This window comes from Oncorhynchus keta, chromosome 19 (assembly GCF_023373465.1).
Source record: "Oncorhynchus keta strain PuntledgeMale-10-30-2019 chromosome 19, Oket_V2, whole genome shotgun sequence".
Taxonomy (NCBI): domain Eukaryota; kingdom Metazoa; phylum Chordata; class Actinopteri; order Salmoniformes; family Salmonidae; genus Oncorhynchus; species Oncorhynchus keta.
In genome coordinates this window covers 16855319-16873154 of record NC_068439.1, presented here as the reverse complement: position 1 = coordinate 16873154, position 17836 = coordinate 16855319, and the positions used below count along the sequence as shown (strand labels likewise).

Below are 17836 nucleotides of genomic sequence, written 5' to 3'. Positions count from 1 at the left end.
GAGGAGAGGGGGAAGAGAAGAAGGAAGGGAAGAGAAGAAGGAAGAGAAGAGGAAGGGAGAGGAGAGGGGGAAGAGAGGAAGGAAGAGAAGAGGAAGGGAGAGGAGAGGGGGGAAGAGAAGAGGAAGGGAGAGGAGAGGGGGGAAGAGAAGAAGGAGGAGAGGAGAGGGGGGAAGAGAAGAAGGAAGAGAAGAGGAGAGGGGGAAGAGAAGAGGGAAGAGAAGAGGAAGGGAGAGGAGAGGGGGGAAGAGAAGAGGGAAGAGAAGAGGAAGGGAGAGGAGAGGGGGGAAGAGAAGAAGGAAGAGAAGAGGAAGGGAGAGGAGAGGGGGGAAGAGAAGAAGGAAGAGAAGAGGAAGGGAGAGGAGAGGGGGGAAGAGAAGAGGGAAGAGAAGAGGAAGGGAGAGGAGAGGGGGGAAGAGAAGAGGGAAGAGAAGAGGAAGGGAGAGGAGAGCGGGGAAGAGAAGAAGGAAGAGGGGGGGATGAAGGAAAAGGAGAGGAAGGGAGAGGAGAAGAGAGGAAGGCAGGAGCCAATTGTATAAAGTGGATTAGAATTTTTTGGCATATATTTGGTAATTGCGTTTAGACTGTAAACTGGTACATTTCGATGGCTATACTGCATCTCTGTATGTGTACCTCCAGCACACTGCTCTTGGTGGTCACCACCAGTATGTCTGAGTTGTTGTCGTCCTCGGTAACGGTGAGACAGTCCTCGGTGGGCGTGGCTGGGCGAAACAGGAAAGGCGTGCTGGCGCCTCTGATGTCACCCATGTGCGTGACGTAACAGAGCTGATAGAACTCCCCGTCACTCTTGGGAACATAGTGCCCTGCATAGGAGACAGATTGTTAGGACGTTACGAAGGTTGTGTAGTGTGCCATTTTGAGACAGTATCATCAGGTGAATTGGAGGAGTAATGATCTAGGACCTGGTCCCCCTTGTCCATATAATCATACTCATTATGATCTAAAAGGCTAAACTGATCCTAGGTCAGCACTCTGAGAGGCGTTGTGAACATCGTTGTGAAATCTTCTCTTATAATGCACCACTCATCTTCCATACGTTTCATCTTATTCTGATAGTAAATGCATTCTTCAATCAACGGTCAAAGTCCAGTCCGAGTAAAAGTCCAGTAATTTAACCTCGCTGTATTTGAGGTAAAGATCACGGTCAGTGATGTTCAACATATGCACAAGTCAGAGAGTTTCACCAGCACACTACAGCGGGCTTTTCACTGTCTCATATCTGACCATGTCAGCACCCTGTAAAACCAGTCCACCGGTCCTCCATGGAGTGTGTGTGTGTGTTATCCCTGCAGTGGCAGAGAGGTGTTCAAGTCTCTGACCACGGTTGCGGTTGGGTTCCATCAATAAAATAAGGGAGGTGGTTTTTATATGACCGTTAAAGCCAGGGTTTGTCTTAGTAAACCACGGTAGTTGTGTGTGTGTAAATGTACGTCTTTGTGCGTTTGTAAGTGTGTAAATGTACGTCTGTGTGTGTTTGTAAGTGTGTAAATGTATGTCTGTGTGTGTTTGTAAGTGTGTAAATGTACGTCTGTGTGTGTTTGTAAGTGTGTAAATGTACGTCTGTGTGTGTTTGTAAGTGTGTAAATGTACGTCTGTGTGTGTTTGTAAGTGTGTAAATGTACGTCTGTGTGTGTTTGTAAGTGTGTAAATGTACGTCTGTGTGTGTTTGTAAGTGTGTAAATGTACGTCCGTGTGTGTTTGTAAGTGTGTAAATGTACGTCTGTGTGCGTTTGTAAGTGTGTAAATGTACGTCCGTGTGCGTTTGTAAGTGTGTAAATGTATGTCCGTGTGTGTTTAAGTGTGTAAATGTACGTCTGTGTGTGTTTGTAAGTGTGTAAATGTACGTCCGTGTGTGTTTGTAAGTGTGTAAATGTACGTCTGTGTGTGTTTGTAAGTGTGTAAATGTACGTCTGTGTGTGTTTGTAAGTGTGTAAATGTACGTCCGTGTGTGTTTGTAAGTGTGTAAATGTACGTCCGTGTGTGTTTGTAAGTGTGTAAATGTATGTCTGTGTGTGTTTGTAAGTGTGTAAATGTACGTCCGTGTGTGTTTGTAAGTGTGTAAATGTACGTCTGTGTGTGTTTGTAAGTGTGTAAATGTACGTCTGTAAGTGTGTAAATGTAAGTCTGTGTGTGTTTGTAAGTGTGTAAATGTACGTCTGTGTGTGTTTGTAAGTGTGTAAATGTATGTCTGTGTGCGTTTGTGTGTAAATGTATGTCTGTGTGCGTTTGTAAGTGTGTAAATGTACGTCCGTGTGCGTTTGTAAGTGTGTAAATGTACGTCTGTGTGTGTTTGTAAGTGTGTAAATGAAGTTAAAAATACAAATAAAAAAGGTTAAACAAAAAAGAAACAAATGGACAGTGTGTTCACGTGTCGGAGTGTAAGAGACGTTTCTTTGTTTTACATTCAACTAGGCAAGTCAGTTAAGAACATAGTCTTATTCTCAATGACGGCCTAGGAACAGTGGGTTAACTCCCTTGTTCAGGGGCAGAACGACAGATTTTTACCTTGTCAGCTCGGGGATTTGATCTTGCAACCTTTCGTTTACTAGTCCAACGCTCTAACCACTAGGCTACCTGCCACCCCAGTGTGTGTGTACAGTGTGTGTGTGTGTGTGTGAGGGTAAGTGTACAGTGTGAGTGTACCTTGGAACACCACAGCCCTGTGTACAGTGCTTCCAGGTTGGTAGTTTTCCGGCATAGGAGACCACAGGAAGGTGTAGTAATCCCTCGCTGTGTTCCAACCCACCTATACACCCAAAGCAGGAGGAGAGGGTCTAGCTAAAACACACACTACCATAGTGTTCTCACACCAAGACAGGACACATCGCAAGACTGGGTTGCATTCCAAATGGCACGATATTCCTTATTTAGTGCACTATTTATTTGTATAGATACATACAGTTCTAGTCAAAAGTTTGGACACACCTAATCATTCCAGGATTTTTCTTTATTTTTACATTATAGAATAATAGTGAAGACATCAAAACTATGAAATAACACATATGGACTCATTTAGTAACCAAAAGTGTAAAACAACTCTAAACATATTTTAGATTCTTCAAAGTAGCCACCGTTTGCCTTGATTACAGCTTTGCACACTCTTGGCATTCTCTCAACCAGCTTCATGTGGTAGTCACCTGGAATGCATTTAAATTAACAGCTGTGCCTTTTTAAAAGTTAATTTGTGGAAATTCTTTCCTTTGTAATGCGTTATAGATATGTTAAAAAAAGACCAAGTACATATTATGGCAAGAACAGCTCAAATAAGCAAAGAGAAACATTTACATTTACATTACATTTAAGTCATTTAGCAGACGCTCTTATCCAGAGCGACTTACAAATTGGTGCATTCACCCCATGACATCCAGTGGAACAGCCACTTTACAATAGTGCATCTAAATCTTTTAGGGGGGGGTGAGAATGAGGTAGTCACCTGGAATGCTTTCCCAACAGTCTTGAAGGAGTTCCCACATGCTGAGCACTTGTTGGCTGCCTTTCCTTCACTCTGCAGTCCAACTCAACCCAGTCAACGACAGTCCATCATTACTGACATGAAGGTCAGTCAATCAGGAACATTTCAAGAACTATGAAAGTTTCTTCAAGTGCAGTCGTAAAACAAAAAAAACTTCCATTGCTATGATGAAACTGGCTCTGATGAGGACCACCACAGGAAAGGAAGACCCCTCTGCTGCAGAGGATAAGGTCATTAGAGTTAATAGCCTCAGAAATGTCAGTGATTTATTCACGGTCTGTGATTTATTTAGAATTCAAGGCACACTTAACCAGCATGGCTACCACATCATTCTGCAGCGATACAACATCCCATCTGTTTTGCTCTTAGTGGGACTATAATTTGTTTTTCAACAGGACAATGACCCAACACACCTCCAGGCTGTGTAAGGGCTATTTGACCAAGGAGAGTGATGGAGTGCTGCATCAGATGATCTGGCCTCCACAATTACCCAACCTCAACCCAATTGAGATGGTTTGGGTTGAGTTGGACTGCAGAGTGAAGGAAAGGCAGCCAACAAGTGCTCAGCATGTGGGAACTCCTTCAAGACTGTTGGGAAAGCATTCCAGGTGACTACCTCATGAAGCTGGTTGAGAGAATGTAATCAAGGCAAAGGATGTCTACTTTGAAGAATCTCAAATCTAAAAAATATTTTGACTTGTTTAACACTTTTTTGGTTACTACAAGATTCCAAATGTGCTATTTTATAGTTTTGATGTTTTCACTATTACTCTACAATGTAGAAAATAGTCAAACTGTAGACCTATTTCTTGTTTTATAAATGTGCCCTGTACATACAACATAAATATACACATCATACCTAAACATATAGACATTAATATACAAAAACACAGTCATGGGAAGCACAAATAAAACATCACAAACCACCCAGAAGTCACAAATAAGTACCCAATCAATACTTTAAATTGCCCGAACGGCACCAGAACATCAAGATGAAATGTCTTTTGAATTTGAATCCAGTAATACGGTGCATTAAAACTAAAAGTAGATTTACCTAGCTCAGTGGAGACCCCTGGAACTTCAAGAGTTCCAATCAAGAGTAACCAATCCTGTGAACGGGGTAGGCAACTCAGGTGTCTATACCTCAACAGCAAAGTTAGATAAGAGGGAAGTTTGTGAAGCAGGGCCTTGTAAACAAAAAGGGAGTAATGTAGAGATATATGGGTGTTTAGCAATGTCCAGCCAACTTTTAGATACATAATGCAGTAATAAGTATCAAACCTGTCCCCTGTAACAAAACGAAGGGCACTACAGCAGACGGCCTCCAAACGTTTAAGACTATTAGAGTCATGGTATCACCATAACCAGGAACAGATGAAGAGGTTGACTGAATAATGTGCTTCCTACTGCTTAGAGGAAGGCACCATCTGTTACATCTGCAGTATATGTTATTTAAACGTCAAATACACATCAATCCGAATGCCTAAATATTTACAGTGCATTCGCAAAGTATTCAGACCCCTTGACTTTTTCCACGTTGTTAAAATTACAGCCTTATTCTAAAATGGATTCAAACATTTTTCCCCCTCATCAATCAACACACAATACCCCATAATGACAAGGTGAAAACAGGTTTTTAGACATTTTTGCTAATTTATTAAACATAGAAAACTAAAATGAATTATTTACATAAGCATTCAGACCCTTTGCCATGAGACTCAAAATTGAGCTCAGGTGCATCCTGTTCCCATTGAACATCCTTGAGATGTTTCTACAACTTGATTGGAGTCCACCTGTGGTAAATTCAATTGATTGTACATGCTTTGAAAAGGCACACCTGTCTATATAAGGTTCCACAGCTCACAGTGCATGTCAGAGCAAAAGCCAAGCCATGAGGTCAAAGGAATTGTCGGTAGAGCGCCGAGACAGGATTGTGTCGAAACACAGATCTGGGGAAGGGTACCAAAACATTTCTGCAGATTTGAAGGTCCCCAAGAACACAGTGGCCTCCATCATTCTTAAATAGAAGAAGTTTGGAACCAACAAGACTCTTCCTAGAGCTGGCTGCCCTGCCAAACTGAGCAATCGGGGGAGAAGGGCCTTGGTCAGGTAGGTAACCAAGAACCCAATGGTCACACTGACAGAGCTCCAGAGTTCCTCTGTGGAGATGGGAGAACCTTCCAGAAGGACAACCATCTCTACAGCACACCACCAATCAGGCCTTTATGGTAGAACGGCCAGATGGAAGCCACTCCTCAGTAAAAGGCACATGACAGACCGGAGCATGCCAAAGGGCACCTAAAGGACTCTCACACCATGAGAAACTAGATTCTCTGGTCTGATGAAACCAAGATTGAACTCTTTGGCCTGAATGCCAAGTGTCATGTCTAGAGGAAACCTGGCACCATCCCTACGGTGAAGCATGGTGGTTGCAGTATCATGCAGTGGGGGTGTCATTCAGAGGAAGGTACTGGGAGACTAGTCAGGATCGAGGGAATGATGAATGGAGAAAAGCACAGAGGGATCCTTGATGAAAACCTGCTCCAGAGCACTCAGGACCTCAGACTGGCGCAAAGGTTCACCTTCCAACAGGACAACGACCCTAAGCACACAGCCAAGACAACGCAGGAGTGGCTTCGGGACAAGTCTCTGAATGTCCGTGAGCAGCCCAGCCAGAGCCCAGACGTGAACCCGATAGAACATCTCTGGAGAGACCTGAAAATAGCTGTGCAGCTATCTAACCTGACAGGGCTTGAGAGGATCTGCAGAGAAGAATGGGAGAAACTCCCCAAATACAGGTGTGCCAAGCTTGTAGCGTCATACCCAAGAAGACTTGAGACTGTAATCACTGTCAAATATGCTTCAACAAAGTCCGGAGTAAAGGGTCTGAATACTTAAGTAAATGTTATATCTTCGTATATTTTTTTTCTTCTAAGTATAAAAAACCAACAGTTTTTGCTTTGCAATTAGGTGTTAGTGTGTAGATTGATTTTATATTTTTATTTAACCTTAAACTTGAAAACAACATGCATTTAGTTGCCTGTTTTAAGCACAAGTTTTAAATCAGCAAGGGATTCCTGCATAGCTCTACAATCTGACTGTAGTTTTGACATGGGCTCATAAGGACTGCTTGTTAATCAATCACTTTCTAATAACAGTAGAACGGGTGGTATTGTAAGATCAACAAACCAGATTTGACTAACAGTCCTATAATAACAGTCTTGTATCAGCTCTTTTGATAGAAAGACAAAGTTGAAGATGGGTTAATAAGAGCATCAAATCAGTTCTACCTCAACAGTTGTGTTTTACAACATGAACACCAGTCCTTTTCTGAAGTAAAAATATATATTAGGCTCCACCAAAATAAATGTCCCACATACAATTACAGGGATGGAACCATTTATCTTAAACTCCAAACCCTCCCTCACTCCTTCACAGTTCTCTTCCCTCATTGGAGAAGCTGGCAGGGGGTGTGTGTGTAAGGGCTGACAAAGGGGAGAAACACAGCCTAGTTTAAAGGGGAGAAACACAGCCTAGTTTAAAGGGGAGAGAAACACTGCCTAGTTTAAAGGGGAGAGAAACACTGCCTAGTTTAAAGGGGAGAAACACAGCCTAGTTTAAAGGGGAGAGAAACACAGCCGAGTTTAAAGGGGAGATACACAGCCTAGTTTAAAGGGGAGAGAAACACTGCCTACTTTAAAGGGGAGAGAAACACAGCCTAGTTTAAAGGGGAGAGAAACACAGCCTAGTTTAAAGGGGAGAGAAACACAGCCTAGTTTAAAGGGGAGAGAAACACAGCCTAGTTTAAAGGGGAGAAACACAGCCTAGTTTAAAGGGGAGATACACAGCCTAGTTTAAAGGGGAGAGAAACACAGCCTAGTTTAAAGGGGAGAGAAACACAGCCTAGTTTAAAGTGGAGAAACGCAGCCTAGTTTAAAGGGGAGAGAAACACTGCCTAGTTTAAAGGGGAGAGAAACACAGCCTAGTTTAAAGTGGAGAAACACAGCCGAGTTTAAAATGGAGAAACACAGCCTAGTTTAAAGGGGAGAGAAACACAGCCTAGTTTAAAGGAGAGAAACACAACCTAGTTTAAAGGGGAGAGAAACACAGCCTAGTTTAAAGGGGAGAGAAACACAGCCTAGTTTAAAGGGGAGATAAACAGCCTAGTTTAAAGGGGAGAGAAACACAGCCTAGTTTAAAGGGGAGAGAAACACAGCCTAGTTTAAAGTGGAGAAACACAGCCTAGTTTAAAGGGGAGAGAAACACAGCCTAGTTTAAAGGGGAGAGAAACACAGCCTAGTTTAAAGTGGAGAAACACAGCCAATTTTAAAATGGAGAAACACAGCCTAGTTTAAAGGGGAGAGAAACACAGCCTAGTTTAAAGGAGAGAAACACAGCCTAGTTTAAAGGGGAGAGAAACACAGCCTAGTTTAAAGGGGAGAGAAACACAGCCTAGTTTAAAGGGGAGAAACAGCCTAGTTTAAAGGGGAGAAACAGCCTAGTTTAAAGGGGAGAGAAACAGCCTAGTTTAAAGGGGAGAGAAACAGCCTAGTTTAAAGGGGAGAAACACAGCCTAGTTTAAAGGGGAGAGAAACACAGCCAAGTTTAAAGGGGAGAGAAACACTGCCTAGTTTAAAGGGGAGAGAAACACAGCCGAGTTTAAAATGGAGAAAACCAGCCTAGTTTAAAGGGGAGAGAAACACAGCCTAGTTTAAAGGAGAGAAACACAACCTAGTTTAAAGGGGAGAGAAACACAGCCTAGTTTAAAGGGGAGAGAAACACAGCCTAGTTTAAAGGGGAGAGAAACACAGCCTAGTTTAAAGGGGAGAGAAACACAGCCTAGTTTAAAGTGGAGAAAAGCAGCCTAGTTTAAAAGGGGAGAGAAACACTGCCTAGTTTAAAGGGGAGAGAAACACAGCCAATTTTAAAATGGAGAAACACAGCCTAGTTTAAAGGGGAGAGAAACAGCCTAGTTTAAAGGAGAGAAACACAGCCTAGTTTAAAGGGGAGAGAAACACAGCCTAGTTTAAAGGGGAGAGAAACACAGCCTAGTTTAAAGGGGAGAGAAACACAGCCTAGTTTAAAGGGGAGAAACAGCCTAGTTTAAAGGGGAGAAACAGCCTAGTTTAAAGGGGAGAGAAACAGCCTAGTTTAAAGGGGAGAGAAACAGCCTAGTTTAAAGGGGAGAGACACAGCCTAGTTTAAAGGGGAGAGAAACACAGCCAAGTTTAAAGGGGAGAGAAACACAGCCTAGTTTAAAGGGGAGAAAAACAGCCTAGTTTAAAGGGGAGTAACACAGCCTAGTTTAAAGGGGAGAGAAACAGCCTAGTTTAAAGGGGAAAGAAACACAGCCTAGTTTAAAGGGGAGAAACACAGCCTAGTTTAAAGGGGAGAAACACAGCCTAGTTTAAAGGGGAGAAACACAGCCTAGTTTAAAGTGGAGAAACACAGCCTAGTTTAAAGGGGAGAGAAACACAGCCTAGTTTAAAGGGGAGAAACACAGCCTAGTTTAAAGGGGAGAGAAACAGCCTAGTTTAAAGGGGAGAGAAACACAGCCTAGTTTAAAGTGGAGAAACACAGCCTAGTTTAAAGGGGAGAGAAACACAGCCTAGTTTAAAGGGGAGAGAAACACGGCCTAGTTTAAAGGGGAGAGAAACACAGCCTAGTTTAAAGGGGAGAGAAACAGCCTAGTTTAAAGGGGAGAGAAACACAGCCTCATTTGAAGGGGAGAAGCAGCCTAGTTTAAAGGGGAGAGAAACAGCCTAGTTTAAAGGGGAGCGAAACAGCCGAGTTTAAAGTGGAGAAACACAGCCTAGTTTAAAAGGGGAGAGAAACACAGCCTAGTTTAAAGGAGAGAAACACAACCTAGTTTAAAGGGGAGAGAAACACAGCCTAGTTTAAAGGGGAAAGAAACACAGCCTAGTTTAAAGGGGAGAGAAACACAGCCTAGTTTAAAGGGGAGAGAAACAGCCTTGTTTAAAGAAGAGCGAAACACAGCCTAGTTTAAAGGAGAGAAACACAACCTAGTTTAAAGGGGAGAGAAACAGCCTAGTTTAAAGGGGAGAGAAACACAGCCTAGTTTAAAGGGGAGAGAAACACAGCCTAGTTTAAAGGGGAGAGAAACACAGCCTAGTTTAAAGGGGAGAGAAACACAGCCTAGTTTAAAGGGGAGAGAAACAGCATAGTTTAAAGGGGAGAGAAACACAGCCTCATTTGAAGGGGAGAAACAGCCTAGTTTAAAGGGGAGAAACAGCCTAGTTTAAAGGGGAGAGAAACAGCCTAGTTTAAAGGGGAGAGAAACAGCCTAGTTTAAAGGGGAGAGAAACAGCCTAGTTTAAAGGGGAGAGAAACAGCCTAGTTTAAAGGGGAGAGAAACACAGCCTAGTTTAAAGGGGAGAAACAGCCTAGTTTAAAGGGGAGAGAAACAGCCTAGTTTAAAGGGGAGAGAAACAGCCTAGTTTAAAGGGGAGAGAAACAGCCTAGTTTAAAGGGGAGAGAAACAGCCTAGTTTAAAGGGGAGAAACAGCCTAGTTTAAAGTGGAGAAACACAGCCTAGTTTAAAGGGGATAAACACATCATAGTTTAAAGAGGGGGAAAAACAGCCTAGTTTAAAGGGGAGAAACACAGCCTAGTTTAAAGGGGAAAGAAACACAGCCTAGTTTAAAGGGGAAAGAAACACAGCCTAGTTTAAAGGGGAGAAACACAGCCTAGTTTAAAGGGGAGAAACACAGCCTAGTTTAAAGGGGAAAGAAACACAGCCTAGTTTAAAGGGGAGAAACAGCCTAGTTTAAAGTGGAGAAACACAGCCTAGTTTAAAGGGGAGAGAAACACAGCCTAGTTTAAAGGGGAGAGAAACACAGCCTAGTTTAAAGGGGAGAAACACAGCCTAGTTTAAAGGGGAGAAACACAGCCTAGTTTAAAGGAGAGAAACACAACCTAGTTTAAAGGGGAGAGAAACACAGCCTAGTTTAAAGGGGAGAGAAACACAGCCTAGTTTAAAGGGGAGAAACACAGCCTAGTTTAAAGGGGAGAGAAACACAGCCTAGTTTAAAGGGGAGAAACACAGTTAAGTTTAAAGGGGAGAGAAACACAGCCTAGTTTAAAGGGGAGAAACACAGCTAAGTTTAAAGGGGAGAGAAACAGCCTAGTTTAAAGGGGAGAAACACAGCCTAGTTTAAAGGGGAGAAACACAGCCTAGTTTAAAGGAGAGAAACACAACCTAGTTTAAAGGGGAGAGAAACACAGCCTAGTTTAAAGGGGAGAGAAACACAGCCTAGTTTAAAGGGGAGAAACACAGCTAGGTTTAAGGGGGAGAGAAACACAGCCTAGTTTAAAGGGGAGAAACACAGCTAAGTTTAAAGGGGAGAGAAACACAGCCTAGTTTAAAGGGGAGAAACACAGCCTAGTTTAAAGGGGAGAAACACAGCTAAGTTTAAAGGGGAAAGAAACACAGCCCAGTTTAAAGGGGAGAGAAACACAGCCTAGTTTAAAGGGGAGAGAAACACAGCCTAGTTTAAAGGGGAGAGAAACACAGCCTAGTTTAAAGGGGAGAAACACAGCTAAGTTTAAAGGGGAGAGAAACAGCCTAGTTTAAAGGGGAGAGAAACACAGCCTAGTTTAAAGTGGAGAAACACAGCCTAGTTTAAAGTGGAGAAACACAGCCTAGTTTAAAGGGGAGAGAAACACTGCCTAATTTAAAGGGGAGAGAAACACAGCCTAGTTTAAAGTGGAGAAACACAGCCGAGTTTAAAGTGGAGAAACACAGCCTAGTTTAAAGGGGAGAGAAACAAAGCCTAGTTTAAAGGGGAGAGAAACACAGCCTAGTTTAAAGGGGAGTGAAACACAGCCTAGTTTAAAGGGGAGAGAAACACAGCCTAGTTTAAAGGGGAGAGAAACAAAGCCTAGTTTAAAGGGGAGAGAAACACAGCCTAGTTTAAAGGGGAGTGAAACACAGCCTAGTTTAAAGGGGAGAGCAACAGCCTAGTTTAAAGGGTAGCGAAACACAGCCTAGTTTAAAGGAGAGAAACACAACCTAGTTTAAAAGGAGAGAAACACAACCTAGTTTAAAGGGGAGAGAAACACAGCCTAGTTTAAAGGGGAGAGAAACACAGCCTAGTTTAAAGGGGAGAGAAACACAGCCTAGTTTAAAGGGGAGAAACACAGCTAAGTTTAAAGGGGAGAGAAACAGCCTAGTTTAAAGGGGAGAGAAACACAGCCTAGTTTAAAGGGGAGAAACACAGCCTAGTTTAAAGGGGAGAAACACAGCCTAGTTTAAAGGGGATAGAAACACAACCTAGTTTAAAGTGGAGAAACACAGCCTAGTTTAAAGGGGAGAGAAACACAGCCTAGTTTAAAGGGGAGAAACACAGCCTAGTTTAAAGGGGAGAAACACAGCCTAGTTTAAAGGGGGAGAAACACAGCCTAGTTTAAAGGGGAGAGAAACACAGCCTAGTTTAAAGGGGAAAAACACAGCCTAGTTTAAAGGGGATAAACACAGCCTCATTTGAAGGGGAGAAACACAGCCTAGTTTAAAGGGGGGAGAAACACAGCCTAGTTTGAAGGGGAGAAACACAGCCTAGTTTAAAAGGGAATACTTTTTTCACACCTGCTAAATGAAGGGAGAGAGATGTAATGATATTGAAGGCATATGTTGTTAAGTGACGGCTGAGTAAGAGAGGACAGAACATCATAACTCTAAACATAACCTACACCGTAAAACTGTCATACACAATCACACTCTCCCTCCCTCCTTCTCATTCCCTTCCTCCGTCCCTCTCTCTCGCTCTCTGTATCTCTCCCTCCCTCCTTTTCTCATTCCCTTCCTCCGTCCCTCTCTCTCGCTCTCTGTATCTCTCCCTCCCTCCTTTTCTCATTCCCTTCCTCCGTCCCTCACTCTCTCTCTCTGTCTCTCCCTCCCTCCTTTTCTCATTCCCTTCCTCCGTCCTTCTCTCTCTCTCTGTCTCTCTCCCTCCCTCCTTTTCTCATTCCCTTCCTCCGTCCCTCTCTCTCTCTCTGTAACTCTCCCTCCCTCCTTTTCTCATCCCCTTCCTCCGTCCTTCTCTCTCTCTCTCTGTATCTCTCCCTCCCTCCTTTTCTCATTCCCTTCCTCCGTCCTCTGTCTGTCTCTCACTCTGTCTCTCTGTATTTCTCCCTCTCTCCTTTTCTAATTCCCTTCCTCCGTCCTTCTCTCTCTCTCCCGCTTCTTACTTTCCACATCCCTCCATCTCCCTCCCTCCCTACATATCTCTCTCTCTTCGTCACACAACCCCTAACCAGATTATTTAATATGTCATATTGTCCTCAATATTCTAAATTAGTGTTTGTGCCATTCACTCTAACCAGATCTCCCTAGAGACAGCCTTGGCTGAGAGTTTCTGAAACAGACCATGATTTACTCAACAACGCAACGCATCCTATGGAGCTAAACCACAGGCTAGTGTTACCTTAATGACAACATCCACTTTTAATGCAATTACAATGTTTGGAGTGACAAGGATTGTTTGTTTGATCACAATGTTCTGTGCGAGGGTGATAATGTTTTTAGTATGATGAATGAGGTTAATGCACGTAAGGCCTATTCAGAATGTGGATGACATTCTATAACACCTTATAACGTATCGAACTCTTATCAAGGGAGAACATTCTTTATGCCCAAGTGTCTCTTTTAATGACAAGGTAGGGTGGGCCGGTTTATATTTCAGTGTGTGCGTGCACAATTGTGTGTGTGTGTGTGTGTTTGTGCATATCTATGTACTTGCGCGTTAGTCTAATGGGGAGGTTTGAACACATAAATAATTTGTTAATTATATAGTGGAGGGTTGTAGGTGACTGGAGTTTGGTTTGGAGTGTTCAGATTCAGGAGTGATGTTAAAGAATAATCACAGACCAAGCTTCCATCCATCACGGCTCAGAGGCGTGTGCACACGGTCCGATGACAGGTTAATTACATGCTTACTAAACAGGTTTCTCCCAGCTAACGTCACAAACGTGCCACAACTCCACTACCTCCTGAATCAGGGGCTTTTTCAGAAGCATAAAGTTGTGTGTGTGTGTGTGTGTGTGTGTTGTGTACGTGTGGTGTGTGTGTGTATTGTGTGTGTGCTTTACATCATAAGAGTTGAAACAAGTGCTTTGTAGCTTCTAAAAACTAAAATCTCATTCCAATATTATTGTGTTTGATACATGGGTAAGTGTGATAAGTGGATGACTATCAACATGCAGCATCACCTGGGCCTTGTGTTGCCAATCCTAATCCCTGTGTTCACAAACCTGAGTTTTAGAAGAAAGTGTCAATGACAGTATACAGCCAGTAGGGGGAGCCTGTACCTAACCTACATATTGCATGTCAGAGAGCCTCAGGGTCTGCGTGTGTCACTGTGTGTGTGTGTGTCTCTGGCATGTGTGTGTGTGTGTGTGTGTGTCTCTATGCGTGTGTGTCTATGTGTGTGTGTGTGTCTCTGTGTGTGTGTCTCTGTGTGTGTGTCTCTGTGTGTGTGTATGTGTGTGTGTCTCTGTGTGTGTGTGTCTGTGTGTGTGTGTCTGTGTGTGTGTCTGTGTGTGTGTCTCTGTGTGTGTGTGCGTCTCTGTGTGTGTGTGTGTGTGTGTGTGTGTGTGTGTGTAAGGGTAGTGTGAGTCAGTGCTGTGAAGAAGAAGCTGTGCTAGATGTATGTGTCTGGAGCTCTCTCAGTAGTGCATTCACACACACACAACGAGAGAAAGACCCTCACATAGTAGTGTCACATGAGGCTTCACCATCACAGACTCCATTAGCGCAGATTAACCAATCTACATTTTCCAAATAAACCCACCATCTTGATTCATTTGTAATTGAGCTGGGTGGATTTGAAGTAACTTCTTAAAGGATGATAAAAATGCTTTGTGTCTTTATGAGACATTACGTTTCCTCGTTCACATTTCCTGTTAATTAAGTGTGAGATTTGATGGGCCCTGATGAAAGAGAGGAGAGAGGGAGGGGGCAACAAGAAAGGGAGAGGTGGAAGAGGGAGATGGAAAGAGAGAGAAATAAATAAGGATGTGTGTGTGAGAGACCGAGCACAAAATACCCCCCAGCAAGACCTGTTTGTTCTCCCTGCCTCCCCCACCTCCCTCTGCACATTAAATAACCACACCACAGCTACTGGAAACATCTCTGTGGAAGGAAAGAGGGAAGGAAAGAGGGAGAAGAGAATCTGGTTGATGAAAGAGGAGAAGAAAGACATATTTTAGTTGATGAGGAAGCATTAATACACTTACAAAACGGATCCCAACATTTTATTTTTTATATATTTTTCACTAAAAAAGCTAGAATTTTTGTGTTGCAAGAGTGCGGTTACCTTCTGACATTAACGTACCCTCAAACACACCTCTGAATTTTGGTGTGTCACTATGCTACATAGAACAAGTGGTCCCATTAGCCTGTTTGTACGGGTTGGAATGACAGGCAGCAAACTCAGTTTGCCTAGTGATGCCATGACTGCTCCATCTAGCCAACTACCAAATTAGCTGCAATTGATGTCATTCCAGTGCTTCCACTCTTGGTTGCTGGCTGATCATGTGTCCACGATTAGCTAGCTAGTGGATATTGCCTGGCCAGTGAGCTAGCTAGCTACATTTCAGGCAGTTAGCTATCCTCCGGTTGTAAGTTACTAATAGTGCTGAGCGATTAGTGCTTCTTGAGGTAGGTTCAGTTATTAAAAAATAATCACGGTCTTCGATTTCTGTTTTAAAAAATGTAAACATTATATTATTTTGGCGATTAAAAAAAAATAGAAATTCCAAAACCCAAAATTATGAACATTCAATTGCCAAAACATTGAAACATTTCATTGTCTGTCAGGTCCACAGTGGGTAGACATCAATCGAAAATTAGGATAATAATATCAAATAATAAAATACTTCAGTTGTATTTATTACTTAGTTTTCATTTGATTACTTTAGTATTTGTCATTCCTTAAAGTCATAATCTCATGTTTGCTCAGGCAGTAGCATCCAGCCAGTAAGACAATGTTATCTGGGGGTGGCAGCGTAGCCTAGTGGTTAGAGCGTTGGACTAGTAACCGGAAGGTTGCGAGTTCAAACCCCCGAGCTGACAAGGTACAAATCTGTCGTTCTGCCCCTGAACAGGCAGTTAACCCACTGTTCCCAGGCCGTCATTAAAAAAAAATAATTAAAAATTGAAAATTAAAAAAAAAAAAAAAAAAATCTCTGCTCCCCATACTGTACTGTCTTTAGTCATCCTATTTAGCTAGGCTAGCCTGCCTAAGCATGCTGCAGCGCTGTCTGATGAAATCATCTTAATAGTTCTTCAAAGTAGATAAGGCAATACTTTCAAGACTGCTTATATTTCTTCCCGGCTCATTCAGAGCCGGGAAGAAAATCCGCAATGGATTATGGTCATTGTAGTTAATTACCACATTTCTGCACTGAACTACGTTGAATATTTCTTTCATGAAAACAACAACGCCCTTCAGACCAATGTCCCACATAGTTATTGACTTAATTTCTCTTGTGAATGATTTGAATTATCTCAAGAGAAATAGCATGTTGAGCTAACAAAAAAAAATTGAGGTAAGTGGAATTCAAGTAATTGAACCCGACATCCGTCAATCAGTCATTTTACATTTACATTTAAGTCATTTAGCAGACGCTCTTATCCAGAGCGACTTACAAATTGGTGCATTCACCTTATGACATCCAGTGGAACAGCCACTTTACAATAGTGCATCTAAATCTTTTAAGGGGGGTGAGAAGGATTAATTTATCCTATCCTAGGTATTCCTTAAAGAGGTGGGGTTTCAGGTGTCTCCGGAAGGTGGTGATTGACTCCGCTGTCCTGGCGTCGTGAGGGAGTTTGTTCCACCATTGGGGGCCAGAGCAGCGAACAGTTTTGACTGGGCTGAGCGGGAACTGTACTTCCTCAGTGGTAGGGAGGCGAGCAGGCCAGAGGTGGATGAACGCAGTGCCCTTGTTTGGGTGTAGGGCCTGATCAGAGCCTGGAGGTACTGAGGTGCCGTTCCCCTCACAGCTCCGTAGGCAAGCACCATGGTCTTGTAGCGGATGCGAGCTTCAACTGGAAGCCAGTGGAGAGAGCGGAGGAGCGGGGTGACGTGAGAGAACTTGGGAAGGTTGAACACCAGACGGGCTGCGGCGTTCTGGATGAGTTGTAGGGGTTTAATGGCACAGGCAGGGAGCCCAGCCAACAGCGAGTTGCAGTAATCCAGACGGGAGATGACAAGTGCCTGGATTAGGACCTGCGCCGCTTCCTGTGTGAGGCAGGGTCGTACTCTGCGGATGTTGTAGAGCATGAACCTACAGGAACGGGCCACCGCCTTGATGTTAGTTGAGAACGACAGGGTGTTGTCCAGGATCACGCCAAGGTTCTTAGCGCTCTGGGAGGAGGACACAATGGAGTTGTCAACCGTGATGGCGAGATCATGGAACGGGCAGTCCTTCCCCCGGGAGGAAGAGCAGCTCTGTCTTGCCGAGGTTCAGCTTGAGGTGGTGATCCGTCATCCACACTGATATGTCTGCCAGACATGCAGAGATGCGATTCGCCACCTGGTCATCAGAAGGGGGAAAGGAGAAGATTAATTGTGTGTCGTCTGCATATAGCAATGATAGGAGAGACCATGTGAGGTTATGACAGAGCCAAGTGACTTGGTGTATAGCGAGAATAAGAGAGGGCCTAGAACAGAGCCCTGGGGGACACCAGTGGTGAGAGCGCGTGGTGAGGAGACAGATTCTCGCCACCTGGTAGGAGCGACCTGTCAGGTAGGACGCAATCCAAGCGTGGGCCGCGCCGGAGATGCCCAACTCGGAGAGGGTGGAGAGGAGGATCTGATGGTTCACAGTATCGAAGGCAGCCGATAGGTCTAGAAGGATGAGAGCAGAGGAGAGAGAGTTAGCTTTAGCAGTGCGGAGCGCCTCCGTGATACAGAGAAGAGCAGTCTCAGTTGAATGACTAGTCTTGAAACCTGACTGATTTGGATCAAGAAGGTCATTCTGAGAGAGATAGCGGGAGAGCTGGCCAAGGATGGCACGTTCAAGAGTTTTGGAGAGAAAATAAAGAAGGGATACTGGTCTGTAGTTGTTGACATCGGAGGGATCGAGTGTAGGTTTTTTCAGAAGGGGTGCAACTCTCGCTCTCTTGAAGACGGAAGGGACGTAGCCAGCGGTCAGGGATGAGTTGATGAGCGAGGTGAGGTAAGGGAGAAGGTCTCCGGAAATGGTCTGGAGAAGAGAGGAGGGGATAGGGTCAAGCGGGCAGGTTGTTGGGCGGCCGGCCGTCACAAGACGCGAGATTTCATCTGGAGAGAGAGGGGAGAAAGAGGTCAGAGCACAGGGTA

General features: G+C 43.8%; 1 protein-coding gene across 1 annotated transcript in view; it reads right to left on the bottom strand.

Moving 5' to 3' along the window:
- LOC118377838 (uncharacterized) overlaps positions 1-17836 on the bottom strand; it is a 64992-nt gene that overhangs the window by 44364 nt on the left and 2792 nt on the right. The window contains exons 2-3 of the mRNA XM_052471813.1: positions 2663-2765; positions 632-822 (exon numbers count right to left, since the gene is read on the bottom strand). Coding sequence (XP_052327773.1) covers positions 632-822; positions 2663-2765 — 294 coding nt within the window. The remainder of the gene's footprint in view (positions 1-631; positions 823-2662; positions 2766-17836) is intronic.